Source organism: Podarcis pityusensis, assembly GCF_964106645.2.
Source record: "Podarcis pityusensis genome assembly, chromosome: 14".
In the NCBI taxonomy this organism is placed as follows: domain Eukaryota; kingdom Metazoa; phylum Chordata; class Lepidosauria; order Squamata; family Lacertidae; genus Podarcis; species Podarcis pityusensis.
In genome coordinates this window covers 50,171,390-50,198,114 of record NC_138039.1, presented here as the reverse complement: position 1 = coordinate 50,198,114, position 26,725 = coordinate 50,171,390, and the positions used below count along the sequence as shown (strand labels likewise).

General features: G+C 45.1%; 1 protein-coding gene and 1 long non-coding RNA gene across 2 annotated transcripts in view; one reads left to right on the top strand and one right to left on the bottom strand.

Moving 5' to 3' along the window:
• The first annotated feature begins 863 nt into the window (after nucleotides 1–863).
• Nucleotides 864–6,429, top strand: LOC308462886. The gene is made up of 2 exons (XR_013979414.1): nucleotides 864–5,418; nucleotides 5,680–6,429. It is a non-coding gene; the product is annotated as an uncharacterized lncRNA (long non-coding RNA).
• The window catches only part of ANXA2 (annexin A2), a 33,925-nt gene continuing 13,238 nt past the window's right edge, over nucleotides 6,039–26,725 (bottom strand). The window contains exons 3-13 of the mRNA XM_080980861.1: nucleotides 25,299–25,398; nucleotides 19,396–19,490; nucleotides 17,943–18,056; nucleotides 13,171–13,261; nucleotides 11,329–11,408; nucleotides 10,049–10,108; nucleotides 9,432–9,525; nucleotides 8,573–8,668; nucleotides 7,909–7,967; nucleotides 7,142–7,264; nucleotides 6,039–6,489 (exon numbers count right to left, since the gene is read on the bottom strand). Coding sequence (XP_080836987.1) covers nucleotides 6,430–6,489; nucleotides 7,142–7,264; nucleotides 7,909–7,967; nucleotides 8,573–8,668; nucleotides 9,432–9,525; nucleotides 10,049–10,108; nucleotides 11,329–11,408; nucleotides 13,171–13,261; nucleotides 17,943–18,056; nucleotides 19,396–19,490; nucleotides 25,299–25,398 — 972 coding nt within the window. The 3' untranslated portion in view covers nucleotides 6,039–6,429. The remainder of the gene's footprint in view (nucleotides 6,490–7,141; nucleotides 7,265–7,908; nucleotides 7,968–8,572; nucleotides 8,669–9,431; nucleotides 9,526–10,048; nucleotides 10,109–11,328; nucleotides 11,409–13,170; nucleotides 13,262–17,942; nucleotides 18,057–19,395; nucleotides 19,491–25,298; nucleotides 25,399–26,725) is intronic.

Sequence of the window (26,725 nt, the reverse complement as noted above, 5' to 3'; positions counted from 1 at the left end):
GACTGTCCCAGAATTAAAGAAGCCATCATGGTTTCTGATTTGATCCCAGAATGTCCCGGTTTTCCTTTTCCCTCCCCTTCATGTCTCGTGTGTGTGTGTGTGTGTGTGTGTGTGTGTGTGTGTAGGTACAAAAATGAAGTCCCCTAAACATTTTGTGAATCTTTGTACTTTTGTTCATTTACTGTATCTATTTTTCCCAATTTGAACTATAAAATGGTGATTTTCTTGAGTCAAAATGAGAGTTCCCCTATACATTTTAAAGAAAAAAGCCTGTTTATACTGAAAATAAAATACCTGCAGGAAATGAAAGAAACGATGAAGCTGGCATGCAAAGCCCTTCCTATAATTTTGAAGGGAAAATGTCAACAATCCTTTAATTGCAATGCAAGAGCCAGCAACTTTTTTGGGGGAAAACATGTGGAGTGTTTATTCCTTTGTTGTAAATTGAGCCTTACACAGCAAGTCTTTACATGTCTACTCAGAAGTAAGTCCCACTGTATTCAATGGAGTTTACTCTCAGATAACTGGGTAAAGCCTGGGCAGCCTTACACTGCAATCCTAAGCATTTTTACTCAGAAAGTCCCACTGTGTTCAATAGGGTTTACTCTCTGGTATGTTCCCAATCATTCTCACAGTTTCTGTCCTCCTCCTCCTCCTCCTCCTCTCCTGCCTTTTCCCCTCACAGAGACTCAAGGCAGCTTACGGCTAAAATTTTGTTTTATTCCATTTATCTGTGGAAGGTGTTGCACCCAATTCCTTCCCTCACACATCTTTTTCTTTACATCTTGTGAAGTAGGTGAGGCGAAGTAGGTGAGGCGGAGAGGTTGCAATTGGCTCGAGGTGACTGGTGTTGATGTGTATATGACCTCTATGTGAGCAAGGAGATCAAATGCGGGAGAAATAGGGTGTCCCTATTTTCACCTGAGAAATGTTGGGGAGCATGTAATAGTTTCTTCTAGCATTTGCCCTTATTTTCCTGCTGCTTCAAGGAACTTTGCAGAGCTTATCATGTTTCTTAAGCAAAATGTAAAGCAGCCCCACCTCTCCCATGACCTGCATCAATGTTGGCTTGATGAGGTGACCAAGGTGGGTGGCAACACGTTCTCAGAAGCTTGGGCTTCTGATGCACAGAGCATGTGTGTCTATCTATAGACAAAGGCTTTCCGATATAATTCTTTAGAAAAATTCAGTCCAGACTGGAGCAGGAAAACGTAAATGTTTGTCAAGAAGAATTCAGTCCATGGAAAAGCAGTAAGGCTTTCTTTGAGCACCCTCTAATGGGGAACTGCACTTTGTGCATTAGGAGTTTAGGCCTGCAGTTTTATTAGAAAACAGTTACCACCTGCAAAATTACGTATTATGTTGTGACTTGTCTGCAACCTTTGGGTGAAATGCTGCAAGTAAATAAATAAGCAAATAAATTGTTTGGCAAGAAGCTGAGAGCTTTCCCCAACAATTTCTCTTTCTATGAGTGTGAGGGAGTGTCTAGAAATGCAAGCCAGCAAACCTGTTTTTATTTATTTAGCTGCTGAATTTATAAGCTTCAGTCCTTGGGGGAATAATAGAATCAGAATCATAGAGGTGGAAGAGACCCAAAGGACCCGCTTGTCTAACCGCCCTGCAATGCACAAAAGCAGGGAGCTTAGAGTTAAGAATAAAATCAGCTCACACTTTAGGAACCAAGGTTTTTGCTCATGAGGTTTGGGAGCTATTGAGAAGTTGGCTGCTCACATACATAGTGTTATTATTTATTGTGGATATTAGGGTTATTATTGCACCAGCCCTCTACCTGGTGCAAAGAATGAAAGAGGTCCCTGCCCAGAGAGATTTCCATTTTTATATTTGGCAGAGGTGAGATGAACAGAAGATGGAGACGGAGGATGGCAGCTGGCAGCTGGCAAAGACATTTCAGAACCTGAGGTGGACCCCACCCTACCAGGGAAAAAAGGATGAAGGAAGATGTACAACAGTAACAAAGGGGAAAGATATATTGACATTGGGATTTGCTGCCTCTGTAGATCCTGCTGTCTGAAGCAGTTGCCTCACTTTGACTCTTGAGTGGGCTGGTCCTGGCATCTGGGGTGAAAGTGGTGGGGAAATGGGCATTTAAGTCAGCTGCATAATGTATGGGCAGGCTGTACACTGCTTGAACATCACATGTGAAGTGTGCAGCTCAATGTGTGCACGCCTCAGCTTCTCTCCACCCTGTTGCCACCCACTCTCCTTTCTCTGCCTCCTTTCTCAGGCTTGACCCAGGAATGGAGTTGCGGCTGGTGGCGTTGGGCGTGAGGAAGCTGCCTGTCTCTGCAACTCCCTCGTGTGCTGGAGCCAGGCTCCAATGAGGGAGCCAGTTGTGGGGCACCTTGTCATGCCCCCTTAGAAAAATGCACCTGGGGCCATGGCCCCCTCAGCCCCCCATGCTCCACCCCTAGTTCCAGGCCTACTTGGGAGCAGGGGATAAACATCCAGAATGTGCCACGATAGTCACCCTGTTAAAAAGGGGACCCTAACTAACCTGAAGAGCCGGATGGAGACACACACACAGAGAGAGATGGCTCAGACTACTAGAGCAGAGGCAGGGTTGTTCTGCTCCCTTCTCAGAGCTCCTCAAGAGAGAGATTTTTGGGGCCCTTTTTGGCCAAGAAGCAGAGTGGGCAGTGGGCAGGACTCCTTTTGTTAAACTATGGAACTCACTCCCACAGGAGAGAGTGACAGCCACAAACCTAAACAGCTTCCAAAGAGGTTTAGACAAATTCATGGAGGAGAGGGCTATCAGTGGTTATCAGCCATGATGGTTATACTCTGCCTCCACAGCTGGAAGTAGTAATGCTTCTGAATAGCCGTTGATGGAAGCCACAGGAGGGGAGGGGACTCTTGTGCTCTGCCCCTGCTTGCTGGTTTCCCACAGTCACCAGGCTGACCACTAGGGGAACAGGATGTGGGCGAAATGGGCCATTGGCCTGATCCAGATGACTGTCTTGGGTGCAATTTGAAGGAGGGCTGTTTGCTGCCGGGACAGGAACGTGGACATGCTGCTGGTGTCATGGGCTGGCTGGATGCGGAGGAGTGGTGGGAGGAACCAGCTGGGGACCCCCCCCCCCCAGGGAAGAAGGCTTAGAGCCCAGGGAGTGGGGTGGGACAGAATCAGAGGCAGCAGTGGAAGCTGGAGAGGAGGGGGGGGCCAAGAGGCAGAGTGGAGTCAGGGAAGAAGCCAGGGATCCCCCCCCCCTCCTGCGGTGACCAGCTTCCCTCCCCACTGGTCTCCCTGAACCTGCAGAGGTATGAAGAGGGCAGAGCAGAGACAAGGTGTTGGAGTCTCAGATTGCTTGGGAAGGACTTGGGGGAGCAGGAGACTTAAGAGAGCTGGAGGAAGGCCTTGCAACTGCCTCATTGGGGCAAGACCTACTGGGCAGAGCTGCTGGGCTCACTAGGCCTGAGCTGTTTTGTTTCACTGAATAAAGAGTTAACTTCACAGATGCCATGTGAGCTTTTGCTGACCTGCTCCTAATACCCATTCTGACTGGTGGGTTGAGAACATCCAAGTCCTTGTTCCATTTCTTTCCTCCATTTTCCTTGTTTTCAAAGTTCACTGGACACAGAGTAATATCAGGAGGAATGACTGCCCCCCAGCCACCTTTGAGATATGTTGGTTGGTGATTCTTTCATTACTTCAGTGCCTGCTAAAAACTTGCATGTTCACCCAGCCATCTGTAGATAGTTTTATTGCTAGAAATCTGTAGGCTGTTCTGTGGTTTCAGTTACCACAGTTAGTGTTGAAGCTGGATGTACTTTTATTTACACAGTATTGTGTTCAATGTTAGACTAGACCTATGGAAATGAATGAATGGGTCTACTTTCAATACAATATTTGCTAGTGTTGCACCCTGACCAAAAAGCAGATGGGCAAGGTTGGCACGAGAAACCTGTAGAGTTTTATAGATTACAGTGGTACCTCTGGTTACATACTTATTTCGTTCCAGAGGTCCGTTCTTAACCTGAAACTGTTCTTAACCTGAAGCACCACTTTAGCTAATGGGGCCTCCTGCTGCTGCTGCGCCACACAATTTCTGTTCTCATCCTGAAGCAAGTTCTTAACCTGAAGCACTATTTCTGGGTTAGCTGAGTCTCTAACCTGAAGAGAATGTAACCCGAGGTACCACTGTATTATATTCTATTGCAAAGCTGGGGCAGGAGAGAAACTGAGGGCAGAGACAAAAGTGGGTGGAGCCATGAATGCAGCTCTTCCCTCTGGGTGGCAGCCCAGCCATGGGAAAGCCAAAGACTGCTACCCCCACCCCCAGTGCTTTTTCTGGGGGTACTCAAGGGTATGCAGTGGCAGCACTCCACCACCCACCCCATGAGTGTGATGCTTACTGTAACAACTTCATGGTGAGTGCTAGCGCCATTTTTTCTAAATAAAAATAGCACTGCCCACATCCCTCCATCCAGGCAAGCAAGTAGCATCATCCAAGTTCAAGACACATTCCAGCCAGGCAAAAGCACCCCCAGAGGGTACGAGGGCAAGGCCAATGAGAGGTGTGAACAAGGGAAGAGTCCTGACTGGCAGGCTAGAAAGGGCTGAAGGGTCCTTTTCAGCCCACTGGGTTTGAGGTTCCTCATCCCTGCTGTCATAAAGGCTACTGATCTGGTCCATAGGTTTGGACACATCTTGAGATACCCTTACCAAACTTGGCACAAGGGTGCCCAATGCGGGAGCAGCAGTTTTTATTGGCAGTTGGAAGCTGGCTGCCATTTTGAACCAAGATAACGGATCGAAATGTGAGTTTGGCATCACTATGCCCATTTGGGGGCACAGGTTCAGATGTCTCTTGTGTTATCATTGCCAAAGACTGCACAAGGGCTCCTGAAGTGGGGGTGGAGAGCCTCATTGCCATTTGGATGCCAGGTGCCATTTTGAATCAAGATGGTGGACCAAAATGTCACATTTGCATGATTCCACCTGTCTGATGGCATAGGGTTAGTTGCCTGTCAAGGTATCTTCATCAAACTTGGCATGGGGGTTCCCGAGAAGGGGGTGAGGATCTACATCAGTGTTTGGGTACCAGGCACCATGCTGAATCCAGATGGCAGACCAAAACATGATTTCATCCAATGTTTGGCATAGAATCACAGAACTGTAGAATTGGAAGTAACTCTGAGGATCATTTAGTTCCACCTCCTACAAGGCAGGAATATGCAGCTGTCCCATACGGGGATTGAACCTGTGACCTTGGCATTATCAGCACCGCGCTATAACCAACTGAGCTACCCAGTCATTTACATGACAAGTCCAAACTCACAAAAACACCATCCATTTAAAAAACATAGTATTTTTTGGTTTCTACAAATTCCTGGGCAGCACCAGGCACTCCCCACTAGTCTACCATAAATTAACTTTCATCTAAAGCAGGAAATGCCGTTTACCTTCCCGCCAGAGCGGTACCTATTTATCTACTTGCACTTTGTGCTTCTGAACTGCTAGGTTGGCAGGAGCTGGGACCGAGCAACCGTGTGCTGCTCTGGTTTCGCCAGAAGCGGCTTAGTCCTGCTGGCCACATGACCCAGAAGCTGTACACCGGCTCCCTCGGCCAATAAAGCGAGATGAGCGCCGCAACCCCAGAGTCGGTCATGACTGGACCTAATGGTCAGGGGTCCCTTTACCTTAAAGCAAAGCAGGAGTGGTTTGGATTAGTTCCTTAGAATCACAGAGTTGGAAATTACACCCAAGGATCATCTAGTCCAACCCCCTGCAATGCAGGAATCACAGCTGAAGAATCCCTGACAGAGGGCCACCCAACCTCTGTTCAAAAACTTCTGATGAAGGAGACTCCACCACCTTCCAAGGTTGTCCATTCCACTGTCAAACAGTCTTACTGTCTGTTGCTGTGAGATGGGAGGCTACACCAAAAGGGAGGGATATGAAGCAATTTTTTAAATATGCACAGAGGGGGGAGTGTCTGAATCCCACAAGGTAATTATTGTTACACCAGGAAGCTGACACTTTCCTCCTCTGGAAGAATGCACAAGAGCACACTGTGTTTTTCTTAAAGTAAAAATTCCATTTTATTTGGCGTTCCAACAAGAACATTGCACACAAAAAGAGGCAGAATCTTCCACTGTGCATGTAAGGATTGCCTCCCTCTCCTTCTCCCTCTCTTTGGAATGTTAACTCCTTTGGCCTGATTACTTCTGCTGAGATTAGCTACTTGGGTAAAAGCCAAGCAAAGCCTGAGCCAAGGGAGGGAATGATACAAAAGCGACCAGCAGCATCCGCCTGGAGTAGACAGGATAGGGAAGATGAGTTAGCAAAGGCTATCGTGCCAACGGCTCTAGTTCTGCAAAGGAGATCAGGGCTGGGCTGAAGCGGGGTAAAAAAAAGGGGGGGAGCATATCTCGGGGCCGGAACTCTTTCCATTCCCATCACAGTGTTCAATCTTCTCCTCCGCACAGGTTCAGGAGTGCCCGCTGGTAATCGCCCTTTGTGTCTTGCTGTAAGGGGAACAGAGGGAAAGAGACATTAGGCCAAAACTCTCCGCAGGGCCAGCCTGGCCCTGACTCTCCTCACACTGTCAGGATCATCAGAACCCCCAAAACGATACAAAAAAGAAGGGAGGCTTCCCTTCTGCGCCACTCCATGCAGGCAGCCATAAATTGTCCTGCTGTGTTTTCCAAAATTCCCCATGTGTGTGTTCTTGCACCATGCCAAGAATTTCAGGGCATGCCAGCAAGTTGGGGTGGGGGAGGGATTCCAAGGCTTGCAATGTACAAATGGGAAAAAATGTTTTGTGGGGGTGGGTTACCCAAAACAGCAGAATGGAGACTGAGTACGCTCAGTGGTCACCGAAGCCTGGCTTGGGTCGGGGGAGAGAAATGGGGAGTGGGAGAAATGGAGTGGCTGGGATCCCGAGCATAAGCACACCACACAGCCAGCATGGAATTGCAGAGTTGGAAGGGATTCTGAGGATCATCTAGTCCAACCCCCTGCAAGGCAGGAATATGCAGCTGTCCCTTACAGGAATCAAACCTGCAACCTCGGCATTATCAGCCCCATGCTCAACACAACTGAGCTCTCCATGGGGTGATCTGATACTGTCTGCTCTGCTGTGACTGACAGGAGATCTGCTGCAACACGGCCACTCACCTGGATGAAGTAATACAGGGACTTCCCATATTTCCTCTTGAATTCACTCTTAATTTTCAGCATGTCCACCTCACTGCGGGAGACCATAATCCTGATCAGGACCTTGTCTCGGGTTCCTTTGCCCTGAAAAAAACAATTATTTTCCACAATTAAACTTCATTGTTAAAATCAAACTTGATTGTTTGCAATGCATTTTTTGGGTGGTGGGAATTGTTGGCAGTCAGTAAAATAACACAGATGGAATCCAGAGAGAAAAGAAATCTTAATAACACTTTACTGAGGAAAATGAAACAAAGCAACATATAACTTGAGGAGGGGGAAAAACCAGAGCTTTCTCTCTTTTTTTAAGGGCAGGCCTTGTTAAAAGCAGGGTTAGGTTCAACTTAACATCCAGGGAGAAATTCTCTCACAGCTACACAGCCTGAGCATATGCATCCTCACCAAGGATCATGCAGCCTCCTTAGTTGCTAAGCAACACTTCCATACTTACTGACAAATGAATGATCAAGCCCCACTTGAGTCCTGACCCATCTCAGAACCCAGACTGAAAATAGGCATGGTTTCTGGGGGTAATTTAATGATATGACAACAACGTTATGGACATTTGGTGCAGGAAGCGGACACAGGCCTCTGGGGTGCTCCAAGAGAAATCCCACTCAGATGAGCGGGAGGCGCACAGGATCACTGAGCAGGAGAGCTCATGAACAGAATTAATCTCAATGGTGATTGCACAGGAGGGTCCCCTGACCTGTGTTCGGGTATTTTACCTTCATTGAGTCGTACAATCGGTCCGCAAAATACAGCTGCTTGTTCTGAATGCATTGGACTGTGGAGAAAAAAAGATGGACATGGGGTTAAAATACAGACCTGTAATCAAACTATTAAAAGTTTAAAAGTAGATAGCCCCCCCACCGCCAAACACATTTCTGCTCCCTCCTGTCAAAAGGATTCTTTTGCTAAAAGAGTAATAATCTCCATTTTTAAAACACTGCAGTGTCAGCCAATCAACATTGATTTAACTAATGGATATGAACATGTTCCTCTTAAGTTCCTAACCTAACAGAAAATAGCCCTAGCTAGTATACACACAACCTCCGGCCCCATACTATTTAAGAATTAGTGCCTGAATTTTTCCTCTTCCCTCCCTTTCCCAGTCCTTTTTTAAAAAGCTGCTGGAGGAGGGGAACAGAAAGGGGTTCTCAGAGCAGCCTCCAGGCAGAGAGCGGTACGGGTGCCCTGTCCAGCCCTGAGGAGGCGTGCTCCTCCTGTCCAGGCAACCTCAGATGTTTTGGGGGGTGGAGGCTCCTTGCCAAGGGCACAAGGGACTCCAGGGACACCTCTGTCCAGGGCAAACCAGAAGCACCCAACTCCTGACCTTCCTCAACATCCTTTGGGATGGTCAACTCCTCTTGCCTCTGTCCATGTACTCACCGAGATTAACGAAGGCATTTTCCAGGTCTCCTTTCACTTCCTTCTTGATGCTCTCCAGCATATCGTAAGGGCTGTAGCTCTTGTACCTCTCAAACACTGCAAAGTTTAGCCAATGGAAACAGAGAAGGGTCAGAAGAAAAGAAAAGAAAATCATGCAGCGCAGAATTAAACTGTGGAACTCACTCCCACAGGAGGCAACAAGGGCCACCAACCATAGCTGTCAACTTTTCCCTTTTCTTGCGAGGAATCATATTCGGAATAAGGGAATTTCCCTTTAAAAAAGGAAAAAGTTGACAGCTATACCACCAACTGGGATGGCATTGAGAGAGGACTGGATGAACTTGTGGAGAATAGAGCTATAAATGGCTGCTAGCTATGACAGCTATACTCTGCCTCCATGACTGAAGAAGATTGGACCCATTCATGCAGGAGAAGACTGCAAACCAGGATGGACATGATCTGCCTCCACCTTCAGAAGCAGTCATGCTTCTGAATACCAGTTGTTTGACACCACAGGAGGGGAGAATCACTCTTGAGCTCAGATCCTGCTTGCAGGTTTCTTACAGGGATCTGGTTGGCCTCTGTGAGAACAGGATGCTGGACCAGATTGGCCCCTTTGGCCTGATCCAGCAGGCTTCTCGTATGTTCTTAATCTGTATGCAAAGCATATGTTCCCCCTCTGAGCTATGGGTGCAATCATGAAACCAAAGATCAGTTGTGGAGCAAATCCCTGCTTCTCCTCCAGTCTGTCCAGCAGAGAGAGCCACAAGCAAGTGAAAAGGAGCCTCCATCATCAGACCTGAACACGTGAGGACTTCACCCACCCACGCCTCTGGAGCGGCCTGGAGTTGCATGTTACCTTTCTGGAGGTGGGGGACACTCCTTTCAGTCATGATGTTGATCCACTTGGGCACGTCCGTTCCCTTTCTCTTCACACCAGCATCATACAAGTCCTGCAGTTGGGATGAAAAAGTTTTGTGTCAGACACCTGGCCACTGCCATGGCAGCAGAGTTACAAGACTCCCGGCACTTTTCCTCCAAAGCACCTCACCCACTTACGGATAGTTTCACTTTATTGTATTGAGAATATTGCTGGGGTGGTTTGGATCGATAACAGGCTTCCTCAACCTCGGCCCTCCAGATGTTTTGAGACTACAATTCCCATCATCCCTGACCACTGGTCCTGCTAGCTAGGGATCATGGGAGTTGTAGGCCAAGAACATCTGGAGGGCCAAGGTTGAGGAAGCCTGGTCTATAACCTGGTTATCGGCAAGGGCTCACAGCAGGTCAAATACTTCTGGAATGCGTGAGCACTGCGACAGACTAAGCATGTTGTGAGCTGGTACAGCTGAAGTGCATTTGTCTGCTCAGATACTGTGGAACAGTTGACACTTTGCACACATGGGGAGGCCGGAAGCAGCTTTTCAACAGGCCCTCATACGAGGTGAAAAGAGGTCAGTATTCAGCATTACTTACCCTGGCATCTTGATCAATCAGCTCATAATCAACCACAGAAGCATCCTCATTTCTCCTTCCCTTTTAAAGAAGAAAAACAAACACCTGTTTCAGATATACAACCACTGAACACTTCTTGCTCCAGGATTCATTGAGAAGACAAGTATGCAGAATATTACGAACGCTCTTGCCTGGATTTATGGACTGGGGACAGCTTTACAGTCATGAGGACTACAGCCTTTGATATATCTAGTTATGAGCTGTGGACATTTGGGAGCATCTGTATTTTAGGTGTTTCAACTTTTGTACCATTTGTTGCAAATCACTGGAGCTTGTTTCTCAGAGCACATACTGGGGGGGGGGCACGGGGGTTTGACATTATGGTTATTGGCTCTCAAGGGTGAAGTGGATCCTTAAGATCTGGCCGTAAGAGCTAATTTCAAATTCTATGTGGCATCCCTTACACATTTAGGCCACAGTCCTTTATTTATTTATTTTATGAAATTCATATGCCATTGGATTCTAAGAAAAAAACTCAAAGCAGTTTGTAATAATAATAATAATAATAATAATAATAATAATAATAATTCTACACTGCCCTTCCTCCAAGGATCACAGGATGGTTTACAATATAAAAATACATAACATTGCATATCTTTAGGTGCCAGGCAAAAACATTCCTTTTCTCCCAGGCCTTTGGCTCATTAAACAATCTACGGCCTTTTAAACTGAGTGGGGGGGGGGGTGTTACTGTTTTTGTTTGTTACTGAAACAATAACACACATACACTCCTCACAGTTTAAAAGGCCATAGATTGTTTAATTAGCCAAAGCCGTGAGAGAAGAGGAATGTTTTTGCTTGGTACCTAACGATGGGTAATGAAGGTGCCAGGCAAGCCTCCCTGGGGAAATAATTCCACAAGTGGGGAGCCACCACAGAAAAGACCCGTTCTCAGCTTGTTACTCTCCAGACCTCTTGCAGAGGAGGCCCATAAAGAAGGGACTTGGATGGTGATTTAAAACATTCAAAAAATAACTAAAATCAGTGATAAGCTAAAAACAGATTAAAACATACAACACCGCCACAGATACCACCACTCTGGACAGGCTTGTCTAAACAAAAATGTTTTTAGCAGGTGCTGAAAAAGGTACAGTGAAGGTGCCTGTCAGATGTCAATAGGCAGGGAGTTCCAAAGTGCAAGTGCTGCCAAACTAAAACATCGAGTTCTTACCATGACTTGAAGCAAACAGTTAAGTTAAAATAACCAGAGGAAAAAGGGAGCTGGACCAGAAGAGTCTTACCTTGGCTAAAGCCACCATCAACTTGCGGAAATCACCAGATGTATCTGAGATGATATCTTTTTCCAATTCAGTCTTGTACACTAAAAAAAAGAAATCAAGGAAGACTGGTTAAGCAGGCTCTATTACTAACATTTCTGAAGCCCAGTTCAGCCATAATGAAAAATCATGATGTGCTGTTACAAAAACAAACCCGATCCTAGTTTTTTAGCTATCCACAGTTAGAAGAAAAGTTTCCTGAGATCAGACAAAAGAGGAAACTACAGCTCAAAAATTAAACCAGAAATTCTCGCCCTCCCCTCCTTCACATAGAATAGGAATAAACTGCAAAACCTCTGCTTTCAAACCACAGTAACTCATTACATACGAACTCTGGAAACTGGAGCTTGTCCCAACGGAGGTTTGTTAAAGTAGAATCAAGCTGTGACAGATCACACAAGCTGGGTGCCCACATAGGCTTGTTTTTACAATGACAGAAAAGGTTCGTCACGATGACTGACCCAGACTTTTCATTTCCGTTTTCCAATTGTTTACAAAGAGATCATTATTTTTCCTTTTTCTAAGGGACTGAGACTTGCTAAGCAGAATAAGAGCCCAAACCCTTGGTTGCTTTTGTTGCTTCTAACTGGCAGAGCAATCCTGTCCAGATCCACTCAGAAGCAAGTCCCAGTTACTTATCCTCTGGAAGCTCAAGCCAAGTTGTCAAAAGGAAAAGCTGAGCTTAAGACCCATGTGCATGTTTTCTTCATCCTAGATCCCAGTGCAGAATTTGGCCCTATGTGGAAGTCAGTCTTTGTATGCAACAAAAATCAAGTGTCTAGCAAAAGTGTCTGTGAAGGTCTCAGAAACTGAAGAGGGCATCCTGTGATCAAATATTCATGCTTCTGTAGCACATATCCCTCTCTGTCCCTTCCAGTGGCTTCTTGTATCCACCACCCCCCGGACTCCCCATCTCCACAGGACCCTCCTGACCCTAGAACTGTGTGGGGTTCACAGTCCTTCCAACTAAAGAAGCAATGGCCTACAGAACTTTCATCAACTCACTTGTGCCCCACCCATTTTCTAAGACATTAAAAGCCCCAAGCACTACTCATTATGAAGCAACATCATCACATAAATATTTATTTTAAAAGCCAATTAATGCAGCCACCACCAGGTTTGCACAATCTCACCTCCTCCTAACTCTTGCTTCGTTAAAACAAGGAAGGACTTTTATGAGATCTAAGAATGGCCCAGCAAATTAGGCACTCTTTCCCTACCACTGCATCTGGTGCGAAAATTGAAATACTTTGGGACCTTTTACACCGCACTTTTAGGCCTGAAAAATAAGTTACCCCTCCTCTGTTTTCTGACATTTATACTGTACATTTCTTCTGTCATGGAACCTAAGGCAGCATACATCTGGTTCCCATCCAGGAACTGACCAGACACTTAGCTTCAGCAAGGGAGTGGCCTCACATGCCCAGAGTACTTACCCTGACTACACCTCTGCGACTGCAAATGAGCTTCTGAACCTATTACCACAAAATGCTTGGTGTCGCTGGACCCATCAATCAAGGTATCAGCAGGTCAATCCTCAAATCATTCCGAGGACAATTTATCTAAGGACAGATCCACACCATACCGCCAAAGCACATGACTTCCCCCAAAGAATCATGGAACGTATAGTCTCCCCTCTCAAAGAGCTAGAATTCCCAGCATCCTTACCAAACTACAGTTCCCAAGATTCTTGGGGGGAAATCCATGTGGTTTAAATGTCTGCTGAATGTGCTTTAAAATCTATGGTGTGGATCTGCCCCCAAAGGAAAAACTCAGCCCCCCACCCATCCCTCCTGGTCAACTTACTTTCCCTGTAGGCTCTGTTGATTGCGTTCAGCTCCTGGTTTGTCCGTGAACAGATTATCTCAATGAGCGTGTCTTCGTCTGTTCCCAGACCCTGAAATGCAAGCGGAAATGGACATCTTGATAGGTACATATACTCAGTGAGATGAGATTTTAACCAAAAAAAGTGTGGCTTCTGCTTGTTATCAAAATAAAAATGTTATGAGGGAGTAGGGCCAGCCCAAGGCATTTTGCTGCCTGAGGCAAATTACAAGATGGCACCTTCCCCTCATTCCTCATACAGAAGCCAGCTAGACTGAGGCAGTTGACAGTTACTGCCACAACAACCATGATATATCATTCTGCACAGCACCTGAGGGCAGCAGGCTAGCTTAGGGGAACACTGGTCCCCCAATATATGCTACCTGAGGCAGTTGCCTCACTCTGCCTAAAGGTAGGGCCCTGTGTGAGGAGAATATCCTACTCAACCTGCTTTGAACAGTCAGTTTCAGAATACTGCTCTTGTTTGCTGCCTTCATTGCAGAATTGTGTATGTTCAGACAAACCAACAAAAATCTATTCCAAGGCTGAAAATGAATTCTGAAGGAGAGCACTCACACAGGACATTCACTGCCTTCACTGGTTCTAATTTAAAGGAGAAGTAGAGCTGGGTATCATCCGCAAACTGGTGAACACCAAGCCCAAACCCCCTGATGATCTCTCCCAGCAGCTTCATATAGATGTTGAAAAGCATGGGGGGAGAACAGAACCCTGAGGCACCCCACAAGTGAGAGCCCAGGGGTCTGAACACTCACCCCCCCCCCACCACTTTCTGGTCATGGCCCAGGAGGAAGGAGCGGAACCACTGTATAACAGTGGCTGCAGCTCCTAACACACACACACCCCATTGCTCCAGAAAGATACCATGACTAATGGTATCAAAGGCCGCTGAGAGATCCAGCAGAACTAGGAAACAGCTTTCACCTCTGTCACTAGACTGCCAGAGATAATTGACCAGCGCGATCAAGGTAGTTTCAGCCCCATGATGGGGCCTGAATTCTGACTGGAAGGGAGCCAAATGGTTCGCATCCTCCAGACATGCCTGGAGTTGTTCAGCAACCATCTACTCAATTGCCTTGTCCAGGAATGGAAGGTCTGAAATTGGGTAATAATTGGCAACAATTGCTGGGTCCAATTATGGGTTTTTTTAAGAAGCGGTTTAATGACTTCTTTTTAAGGGGGTCTGGGAAGACTCACTCACAGAGGGGAACATTCACCACCCCACAAAGCCCATTGCAGGTTCACTTTTATGAGGAGACAAGTGGTCGGTTTCACTCATCCAAGCAGCCTGTCCACATCCTTGTAGGTAACAGACTGAAATTGATCCCGTACAACTTGGGATTACAAGCAGAAATGAACAGGAAAGATTTTCACTCTATAAGAAGCACAGTGCCCAGAAACACTGCATCTCAAAATTGTTTTCACAAAAAAGGAGGGGAGCAGGAATCAATATACAGGTGAGCCTTTTAAAAATAGACGAAGACATTTTATTATCCCTGTTAATAGCAAAGAACAGAAATACGTTTTGCATGACAGACCAATATTCAGATTTCATATATTTTGAACAATCTGAGTGAGTTCAAGGGACATATATTATAAAATATAAATTTCAAAGTGTGAGGGGTTTTTTTAATGATCAAAGTTCAAGATTTAATCAGCAGATTTCTCTCCCTTGCATGCTGAACATATAAAACTGAATACAAAAATACGGCTTTGAACTAAAAGTTGAATTAACTGGGAGTAAAGTGTAAATCAATTATGAAGCTGTTAATACAATAAGAAAATTACTAATCCACATGAAAAGGGATCAGGTGTTAATTAAACTCTTTGGGAACTCAATGACCCTCCCTGGTACAGTTCAGTCAAAACAATCCCCGCCAAAGGCCTGGAAACAAGATCGTTAATTTTTGTTCCGTTCCACTTCCATCAGGCATCATTTATAAAGCAGCTCTGGCTGCAAGGATGTTGGAGAACTTTTAAGGAAAGAGCATAATTAAAGAGACTTATTTTATGTGCCTCTTTAACAAAAAACAAGAATAACGCAACCTTTGACTTCAGAATTAGATGCATAATTGATAAATGAAGTGCTTTCAACCATGTTACTCATTTAATTTCCTTGGTTTTCTACTGCAACGTGGCTCTAGGGACTAAGACAGCAATGAAATAGAAAAGGGGAGGGGAACGCCCTTTGGAAATGATGGGGCGCAAGATACTTTTCCGTGTCAAAATATTTAAAATTCAACTCCAGGATGAGCAGTGTACACTGGGGAGTCCATGTGGCCCCTCGCAATGCTATTGGTCTCCAACTCCCATCTGCCACAGCCGATGTTCAGGAGTATTGGGAAACCAGCAATGTCAAGGAGGCCACACCTTCTGCATCCCTTGTAGAAACAGAGCTTGCCACATGTTCAAACTGTTGCTGGATTGTAGTGCCACTGGTGGTGGTGCATGAACAACAGAATGCTCCTGCAGGTATATTTCTAGCGTGTAGGAAACCAGATGTTGGGGAGAAAAACTGTTGCCTCGCCTTCCTCCTGACATGCTAGTTCTCCATTCTATTGTTCTCCCTGTTTAAACTGTAAGCTCCATGGGACAGAGATCTGTCCATTTGCTTATGTCAACATGCCATGCAGAGAATCATAGCATTGTGGAGTTGGAAGGACACAAAAGGGTCATCTAGTCCAACCCCCTGTAGTGAAAGTTGTGACAGTGTCTTTTTTAAAAAAAAATAAAATATTTTTTTATTTACAAAAGTGTGTGCAATGTCTTTCTCTTGTATTCCCCCCCCCCCCATGTTAACATTTTTACAAATCAGTTTCATTTGTTGAGACATTAGTAAGAAAAGAGGGAAAGAGGTCGGGTGGCGATGTTTCTATTTTATGTTGTGACAGTGTTGCAAAAAACAAATACTGGGAGTTTTCTAGCCTGTAAGGAAGGGCAAGAGCTTCCACAATTGTGACATGGAAGCCCCCAGGATTTCAAAGGCTGATTGTTTTTCAGAAAACATGTTTTACATTGTTTGCTCTCCAGTCCAACTCGAAAAGCTTTTTCAAATAGAAAGTCAGTGTGGTACATGGTGATTTGGGTGCCGGATGAGGAATAGGGAGGCCCAGATTCAAATCGCTGGGTGGTCAGGGGCCTGTCAGTATCTCCCAATCTGCCCGACTTCGCAAGGCTGTCGTGAGGATAAAATGGGGAGTCGACTTTCCTAAAACCTTGTCCCAGGCACAGGAGAAGGGTGTGCAGTGGTTGCTCCACAACGTAAAGAGAAGTGCCAGCCCCGATAAATGTGTAGAAAAAGGGCTAGGAAGCATTTGAACAAAGCTTTGAGACACAGCAGGCTACGGCAGAAAACAGTGTGGCAAACTGTTAACAAAGAAGTTAAAAGCTACATTTGGCAACAGTGCTGAGCTGAGACAGCAGAGGGCAGCATTGGATAAAGAAAAAGAGGAGGCAGAACTCTGTGTACTGACTAGAGAAATCCAGGAGTGCGGGTAAAGTTTAGGGGACAGGAAAATCAAAGTCCTGCCCATGTTGTGAGATTGAGGAGTGGAGCACTTCTACACGAAACAGATCGCAGGCTGGAGAGCTCAAGAGTTGATCTTTACAAAAGATGGCATTCAATTATGTTCTGCTCAGAGCAGAGCCACTGAAATTAATTGACCTACATTTGTCATGCCTATGAATTTCAATGCGTCTACACTGCATAGGACTTGGCTGAGTACCACCCACAGGACCAAAATGCCTAACTGATATGATGGGCTTGAGTGAGGGGCGGTGGTGGAATCCCTTCCATTTCAGTTTCTCATTTCTCCCAAGTTTAAATTCAGTTTGGACCATTTCTGCATCAGTTTTGAGATTATTTTTTAAAAAAATGCACAAAAATGTATGTTTTCACGCATAATTTCTCTAAGGATACCCATTTTGAGCACACTTTTGTGCAATACGCAGGCTTTTTGCAAGTCATTTCCCCTGGCATAATCTGTTTTTGCATGTCACCTTCACTAATACACACTTTCCCCAAACATTCACATTTTTGGGTTGGAGAACAGCATCACAAAATTAGGAGAAGTGCAAATTTTGAAACATTTCAGTTCAGTTACTAGTTTGGGAGCTGTGAATTAGGTGGGAACCAAAATCTCACTCCCCCCTCCCTACTGGCACTGGCAGCTGAGTGGTGATGGGGAAACAACAGATCTTTAAAGAGCCAGCGTGCTGTAGCGGTTAGAGTGTTGGACTAGGACCTGGGAGAGCAGGCTGTGAAAGTCACAAATCTCTCAAGTCTAACCCACCTTGCAGGGTTCTTGTGAGGATAAAGTGGGGAAGAAGAAAACCACATGGGCCCCCGTGAGCTCCTTGGGGGAAGGCGGGATTAAACATGATGAAGAAATACTAATATTTCAAACACTAATTTTAACAGCAACTCCAACGCTCACTGTTGTGGGTCCTGTTCAGTGTCGATAACACACAGTGATCTGAGTTACACAGGCAATCTAGGCGCTGAAACGTGGGAAGCATCCTGAGCTCAGTGATCTTGATCTTAGGGTTGTGGATTCGAGCCCCACGTTGGGCAAAAGATTCCTGCATTGTGTAGGGAGTTGGACTAGATGAGCCTTGTGGTCCCTTCAATAAAGGAAGGTTTTCTTTGACAGTGAGAGCTGAGAGATTGAGAAGGGTTTCAGTGATGGAGACAAGCATCAACGATGAACCTTTTGGGGGTTCCTCATTTCACATACCTTCATGGACGCTTTCAGTTCAGAAGCATCATACTGAGCCGGTGTTTTCAGCAGACCCAGGATAGTAGTCTCCAGGTGCCCAGACAGAGCAGACTTCAGAGCTGCAGAGAGCTCCTAAAGACAGGAAAGAGGGTGACAAAGTTAGTACCTATTTCAGATTTCTGGGTGCTTGCTCCTCTGAGTGACTGAAGTCTTTAAATCTGTTGTTTTTCCCTACTGATTTGCAGGGGAGACATAGTGGTCTTTTGGAAGTGATCAAAATCTTTCTATTTAAAGGTAAATGACAACCCAATACCTTGTTATATTCTACCATCCAAGAAGGTAAACGAGTTTTGTGTAAAAAAAAAAAGCAAGAGAACATGTAATTTTGATCACACAAACTAAATTCACACTCATAAACCTAGTAGGAAAGTGTTCATTCAGCGCGCAATGGACAGATTTAAAGGAGACAAAAGATTCTGTGGGGGGCAAAGACGATTTAAGTGGTGGGACATTTCCCTTTCTTTTCTCTCTCTCATAAAATGTAGAACCCCAGCCTTCAAAACAAACAGGACCACCTTCTTGATCCCAAAGAACATTAACTGACTTGCCATTTGCAATGTCGTGAAGAAAACCCAGTGGAAACATTTCTTCCCCAGGAAACTCATCCAGGAAAAGTAATCTCCTATCCATTTCCTTTCCCTCTACTCCTGACTCATATTTTTCCACTGAGGAATTGGATGGTTGCCTGTTGCCACTGTCTCTCAGAATCCTTTGGCATTTAGGCACTCTGGCTTAATTGGAGGTTTGGCTCCGATTGCAAAAAGCCAGGATGGAACACGAGAGACCAGCTAACAACCGTGAAAGTGGAAATGATCATTTTCTAAATGTAGCTGAAACCAAGTTCTCCCATGCAAGTCTTTCACGGAAATGTACAACAGCCCTACAGTGGCCACAAGCCATGACAGCTGTAGGCTCTCCAGTACCGGAGGCAGTAGCCACTGGATACCAGTCCCCACAGGGCAACATTGGGAGGGAGGTGCTTGTGGGCTTCCTGTGGGCATCAGGTTAATCGTTGCAGGAACAGAACGACAGAGCAGACTGGCCTCTTGGTCTGATCCAGCAGCCAGGCTCCTCTTATGAGCTACTGAGTCAGGACACAGCAGTTCTTGGAAAGAATGCACTAACGCCACTATTTTAGTGATATCTTCTGTGGGGCTCAGTTCTGTGTGACAACACACCAAACCACGTTTAAAAGAAAGCTCAAATTCTATCTACTTTTATTCACTGGACAGTATTTCTAAGCCGCTTTTCTGGGCAAGCTCATCCAAATTGTGGCTTATAGAATTCATTGCTACAAGGTATGGTGATGGCCGCTGGCTCAGAGGTCCTTAAAAGGGGATCTGACAAGTTGATGGGAGAAGGAGAGGTCTACCTCTCGCAGTATAGTGTAGCTTTTGGCCTCCTTCAGTACCTTCTTAGTTCTCCTCTGGTAAGCGAAGGCAATGTCCTGACGCTGCTCATTGCTGCGGTTGGTCAGGATGTTGACAATTGTCACTTCATCCACACCTGCAGAGGGAGAGAGAAGGGAGAGCAAGCAGGTCATTGGCAAGAGGTCTGGATGTTGTAGTTTCTGCAAAGATTTAAAAGGCAAACCCAGGGCCAGCTGGGTTTTCAAAAACAGTGTCCCAATCCTCAAAACTTTCAGAAGATTACAAAAAAAGCACAACAATGCACATTGATTGATTTGCAATATTTATAGCCCACTCTTCATTGAACATTTTCTTCTTTTTGCATTTTAAAAAAATTCATTTTATAATGTGTATAAAACAGGGAGAACAGTTATAATAACAGATGGAAATGAGATACAAGTTATTTACATTTTTTACATTTATTTTTGTTTCACAAAATTTATATACCACTTGAAAGTAATAAAACTTTAAGGCTGTTTGCACTTTATCTATAAAGCTCAGACAGCACATATAAAAGTTCTCCAACCTTTTTCTTTAATCCTCAGATTGACCCTGTGTGGTTGATTAGTTTTGAGAAAAAAGCAGCTGGCCCAAGCTTACCCAATGAGCTTTGTGGCTGAGCAGAGATTTGAACTTGGGTCTCCGTAGTCTAAGACACTAACCACTGTGCCACACTGTCTTCAAAGAGCATTCCACTAGATGCTGGCTGGGACAAACATTTCACTTTTTCACTTTTGCTTTTTATTTATGTACTTAAGCCTAGATTGGGATTGGTTTGGTTTTGTAACATTAAATTTGTGCTTTGTTTGCTAAATTGTTGGTTTTTCTTATTTTGAATTTACTGACCGTTCTGTATTTTGTATATTTGTATTTCTAGTGTTCTCTGTTCTAATGATTTGAATGGCTGCTATAAGCCGCTTTGAGCACAGCTCCTTTTGGGAAAGCAGCATATAAGCAAACTCAGTCAATCAATGGGAACTGTAGTGGGAGGATACAAGGTTAGCAACTGGCTTCAGGCAAATTGTCCACGGACCATATCATGTCCACGTTATGTACATCCCCTAGCACGCACCTCGACCACTTTACCTAATGTTCCAGATACAGAGGTGGCCCTCCCTTGAGGCAAGGTGAGAGGAGAGTGCCATTAAAGGTGCCCCAGTGGGAAACATCGCTGTACAGTGGTACCTTTGTTTAAGAGCAGCTTAGTTTATGAACAACTTGGATTAAGAACGCTGCAAACCTGGAAGTAGGTGTTTTGGTTTGTGAACTTTGCCTTGGAAGCAGAACATGTTCCGCTTCCTGTTGAGTGTAAGTTGAGTCCCCCACCTTGGTTTAAGAATGCTTTGGTTTAAAGACGGTCTTCCAGAACGGATTAAGTTCGTAAACCAGGGTACTACTGTATTGCAAAAGCAAAAAAAAGGAACACCACCTCAGTCTTCCTAAATTGCTGCTTCCACTGTCGAGGTCTAGAAAACTTTTTTTTTTAAGCCAAAAATATCCCTGCACTCTACAGAAAGACTACTAGCATGCAGTTTGGTGGCTCCCATTCATTTCAGCGGGTCTTATGTCAAATGTTAACTCATGAAGGAAGGATGTTATTTAGGCTTTGCTGCTTGTGGCAGCAAAATATCTTGGGCCAGGCTTTACTGATGTGCTGGCATTTCCTGGTGTTGGATTTCAGTCCATGCGGGGCTGTGGCCAGGGGATGCTCACAGGATCCGCCCATTCTTGCAGGGACATTTCACACAAATGGCAGAATATGAATCACTGAAGAAAAAGATGACTCACTGAGCATTTGAGGGGTGCAGCAGAAATAAGCATGAGAGACACAAAGTGATGACTAATACTGGATTTCAGCCAGAGCAACCCTTTGTAGGGTGGGTTCAGCCAGCCACAAACTCTCAGCCTAACCTCCTGAGAAGGCTGTTGCGCATGGAGAACAACTGCCACCCAGTTAAAGAAACCTGAGCTGATAAATCAACTAAAACTCATAGGGTCATTAGCTCAATTACATTTAAATAGGAGGGTTAAAAAACAACTCAATAACCTCTGTTTTTAGTTTACTCATATATGAGCCATAGCAGGTGCTGCTTCAAAAGAGGCTTCCCTCCTGGGCAAGAGAAAAAGAGGAAGCCTCTGGGCACCTGAAGCTTCCATGAGTGCTTGTATTAAAAGTATTTTATATGTTTACTCCCCTGTGGTTTTTATTGATCAAATGATGATGCCTTAGAAAACGGAAGTACCCACATACGCTGCTACAAAGAGACAGATTGGAATGGACCACAAAAGATGATCTCTAAGTGAATACACCATCACATGGCAAACTAACACAGTTTAGATACCACCCTTCATCCAATTCCAGGGAAATGAGCAATAAAATAATAAATTTATGCAAGGCAACAATAAAAATTATAACAGACAACAATTAAAAAACTTTACGCAGGCTAAAGCTTAGACAATTTTAACTGCCCAGGGAAATTTCAGTAAAAAAATAATAATGCTTGAGCCTGCCATCTAAAGGATAGGATGCAACTGAATCCCTTCTCATGTTCTACTGCTGGTCATCAAGTGTAGTTAGATATTTGTGTGCACAGAAAACTCTTCACTGCCCCATTGTATATCTATACAGATCCTCTCATTCATTCATGGACCTGCATCAATGCTGGGCACTTTTTCCAGTTTCAACCGTGTCCAAACCACAGACAGGGAGACCCAGCCTAGTACTGACAAAAAGCAGTTAAGGAGGAGTGCAGAGCAGGTGGACAGGAAAAGTCACTCTCCCCAAGGAAGAATGCAGAATTGTGCCACTTCCGAAGTCTGCAGAGATAGTGGAACAGGCTGTGTTCATTCTTCTGGCTTATGTGGAGCAGGAGGTGAGGGTTGGAAAAATCCCTTTGCATTTCAGGGTAAGAGGATATCAGAAGCAGGATGCTGACTCATAGCTGCTGAGACAGGGGAGGGGCAGTGAGCTGTTCAGTGAAGAATGGAGCTCAGAGTTCTTCTTTTTCAGTCTTAAGGGAAGGAGGGAGTTCTTAATCTCCTGTTGCAGTGCTCTGATTAATCTGGCAAACAGAAAAGACACTTTTGTCCACTGGCTAACAGATGCGCCTTGCTTTGCTACTCTGTGGTCCATTGTGGCTTCAGGGTAAGAAGAGTCTGACTAGATCAGGCCAAGATCAGCATTGTGATCTTACAGTGGGAAACCCACAACAGGATTCAAGCACAAAGGCACTCTTGCCTCCTTGTGGCTTCCAGAGATTGGTATTTGGAAGCCTTGCTGCCTCCAACTGTGGCGGCAGAGCACAGCCATGTGGTTAGTAACTAGTGAGAATTACTGCACAGGCCCACAGCCAAACAGAAGGAATGAAGCTGGCCTGCAAAGGGGAAGTTCCAAAGTGGAGAGCTCCTGCAACTGTGAGCTGTAGCATCCTTTCAGGACACCGGTGTGAGATGAACTACTAGCCAACCTCCTGTAAAGTGATGGTTTGCCCCTCCCCTCCTCCAGTGCCGCCTTCAGGAGGAGCTTGCTCCAGCAGGGAGGAACAGAGCCTTTGTGGCTGCTTGCGTGGCCATTTATCTTTTATATCAAAAGGTTCACATGGGAGATGTTTCCGTTTGACATCTCACATGCAAAAGGGCAACTTACACTTGCCACGCCCAGGGGCATGCCACAGCAAACGCCATGATCTAACAAAAAAAGAACAACAAGGGAGGTTTGTAGACTTTCTCCTCTTTCACTAAAAAATATAATGAACCTGAAGCAAGGAATAGGAGAAGAAAAAAAGATAAAGATTGGGGCTGTGGGGTCGAAAGAGTATTTTTCCTCCCCCACCACACTGAGGGCCAGAAGCATGTTCTTTATTTTTAAAAACGAAATTTCAGGCATCCCAGAGTGCTTGACAGATGCATGGTACATACAAAGCCCCAGAGCAAAAACAGCAGGTGTGCTCTCTTTGATTTACTCCATCAACACTTCTCTCTCTCCAATTTTTAAAAACTAAGGTGTGGCCTGCCAATCATGCCAGGCTGGTCAAAGTGTTTCCAATAGTTATTTTGCTTCAGGCTTTTGCTCTCAGTAACATTAGGAAGAACTTCCTGACAGTAAGAGCTGTTCGACAGTGGAATTTGCTGCCAAGGAGTGTGGTGGAGTCTCCTTCTTTGGAGGTCTTTAAGCAGAGGCTTGACAACCATATGTCAGGAGTGCTCTGATGGTGTTTCCTGCTTGGCAGGGGGTTGGACTCGATGGCCCTTGTGGTCTCTTCCAACTCTATGATTCTATGATTCTATGATTCTACATGAAGGGATGTGCAAGAGCTTCTCGCCACTGCTCTGAGAAAGATCCAGATGTTCCATGAAGTAACCACAGGACTCCCCCCGTTTCTCCAAACTAGGTGAATTCCATTTTTGCACATTTGTTATCTCCCTTCTGCCCCACAAATGGTAGAATGATGAGGGTTTTTTGCAGAAAATAGGCCCATCAGTTAAGGGCCAATCCTGTTCAAGTCAAGCAAGGATGCAATGCAATGGACTGAATTCTGCAATGCCACCTCCAATTCACAGGTTACCAAGCCAGCATGGTAGCTGCGGGAGCATCATCACAAATACAAAAGGTAACTGCAGTAGCAGTCTGTAATAAGTAAGCCACTCATACATATGATGAGGGACCCCAAAGTTGGTCGGAGTTCAAAAAAGTCCTGGAACACCTCCCCAGCTACAGCCCAATGAGGACTGAGTATACACAGTGACTCATTGTTTGGGGTTAGGCGGATGCAATTCCACCTATGAACAAGCTGCAAGATTTTGTTGCAGGTTTTGCCTGCAACATATTGTTGATATGTATGTATAAACCGCTACCTGTATGCATGGTGCTTTGCAAAGTAGAAGAAGGCAGGTCTTTGCTCCAAGAAGCTTGCAATCTGAAACTCAATACAGGTGGGTCCAGCCCCCCACCCCCAATACTAATCCATACAGAATGAGGCTCCATAGCCCAAAGTCACACCACAGGCTCTGCCTTTGCAAAGTATGGCATGTACTGACAGGCAAAAGAACGAAACAGCACAGCTATGAAACTATCATGAGATGAAAGGGTTCTGGCATCATTAAAGCCAATGCCCAGACTCAGACTGGAAAACAGGAATGCTGTGCACGGCCATGAGCACATTGGCATTGCTACTTTGCACTTGCCCCTACCACCCAATCTCTTTCATCTCAACCTACCTTGTAGGCCAGAAGAATGTTTTCCTACCAAAGTGAGCTCCTTCTGGGTGGGGTCAGGCTCTAAACCAGGGGTGGAGAACCTGTGGTGCCCCAGATATCGTTGGACTCCAACTCCCAGCAACCCCATGGTCAAGGAAGTTGGAGTGGGTTGGGTGTCCAACAACATCTGGAAGGCCACAGGTTCCCCATTCCTGCAGTGAAAGAAAATTTGCAACATGGGACAAGAAGAGCCTCAACACGGCAAAGCATTTGCTGTTGCAGGAACGACCTCCTATCTACCAGAAAGAGTTGCTTTCATGCTGCTTTTGAGCTCCTGAATAGCTTCCCTGGGAAAGAAACGGGTGTCACCCAGTCGTTTAATCTAAGGATGTAACACAGGTTCAGCTGGATCCTTCGTTATACACCTTTTGGCACCAGGCAAAAACATTCCTCTTCCACCAGGTCTTTGGCCGATTAACATCTGATACCCTTTTAATTGGGTTGTAGGAGAGGAGATGATTGGTTTGTTTTCATTCTTAATAGCATTGTGTATTTTGCGTTTTTTATATTGTATGTTTATGCTGTGAACTGCCCTGAGATCTATGGATGAAGGGTGGTATTCAAAGTTAATAAGCAATAATAATAAAGTAATGCTTGACAGTGGCTAGTCAAGGACATGGCAGCTGCCAATGGAGGACAGAGGGTCTACCTTTGGTCTTGATTGCGGTTTCGAGGGCTGCAGCATCGCGATCCGCATCAAAGTTCCCGTATGCCTTGACTGTGGCGTAGGCGCTTGGAGGGAGAGCATGCTGTGGGAGAGAAGAGGAGAGGGGGGAATGACCTTCCAAACTGGCTCCATTAAATCAGCAGCTCTGTTCTTGCAAGAGGAAAGCCTGCCTAACGTCCATGGGGGAAATGGCACCGTCTTCTCACCTGACAGGGCGGCTACTTTCTTATCTCACAGAACAGACCCAATGCATAAAACAAAGACAGGACCAGGCCTTCCTGGACTCCAACTCCCATCAGCCCCAGAAAGCAGATGGCGGTGGTGATAGGAGTCAGTCTCCTCATCCCTGATGTATAAGAACTTTGCCTGTGAGCTGTCTTATGGGTCTTTAAAAAAAGCAAAAAACTTTCTATTTATTTAAACAAGACCACCCACTTCAACAACACACTAAAACAACAAGAAAAGCCCAAATGGAAACTGAAAATTAAACATACACATACCAAGTACAAATTTGAGTTGTTTCATTCACATTCCCTGGAAAAAAACTTGTTCTCATTGGTGTTGGGAGAGAAGGAACATTTAAATAAAAATATATGTTTTAATTATCAATACCAGGATATTGTCCTTGAGTACTGTGATAGTCTCATGTGCAGCTTAAAGGTAACTGAATTCCAAATAGTTGTTATCTGTGGGCCACTTTTTTAAAAAATCAGAAAGCTGTGTACAAATGCATGCAATAAATCAATTCTGCTTCTTTAAAAGTCAAAAACAGAAACGGTGCAATGAGGCCAGCAAGACTTGCAAGAGGTGAGCCATGTTCTTTTCCACTTGCTTCACTGCCAGGAATGGCACAAAATATGAGGTATTGCAACACAAAAATAGGAAACTGCCATCACCCCAAGATCCCTGAGGGGAGGGAGTGGAGGTTCCTTTCCTTTTGTAAGCTTTGCTCCAGGGAAAAAGCACCTGTGACGATTACAGCTAAAAGGGCCAATGATCAGACGGGGTGAAAGGAAAGTGGGGTTGTTCTTGTTCGTATTAGGTATTTTGTGCTTTTATGTTGTGAACCACCAAGAACTACAGATGAAGGACAGTATCCACATTAAATAAATAAATAAATAAATAAATAAATAGCAACCTCCAAACACAGAATTGCCACCCATAATTCCTCCTCTCCAGCAAGGCTTGTGAAACAGGTTATTCAAGCACAGCCTTTAAAAATGTAAGACTCCAGGTGGAGGGTGTAAACACACACCCCCTTTTTTTTTTTACTGAACTACCACCTCTTGGCTATTCCCACCTCTCTCAGCCAAGGTGGAAGCTGGCCTTTTGCTGGCCTATGTGCACCATAGACAGATTTTCCAGAAGATTCTGCTCCTTACTGATGCCAAGAAAAGCAGCGAGTGGAA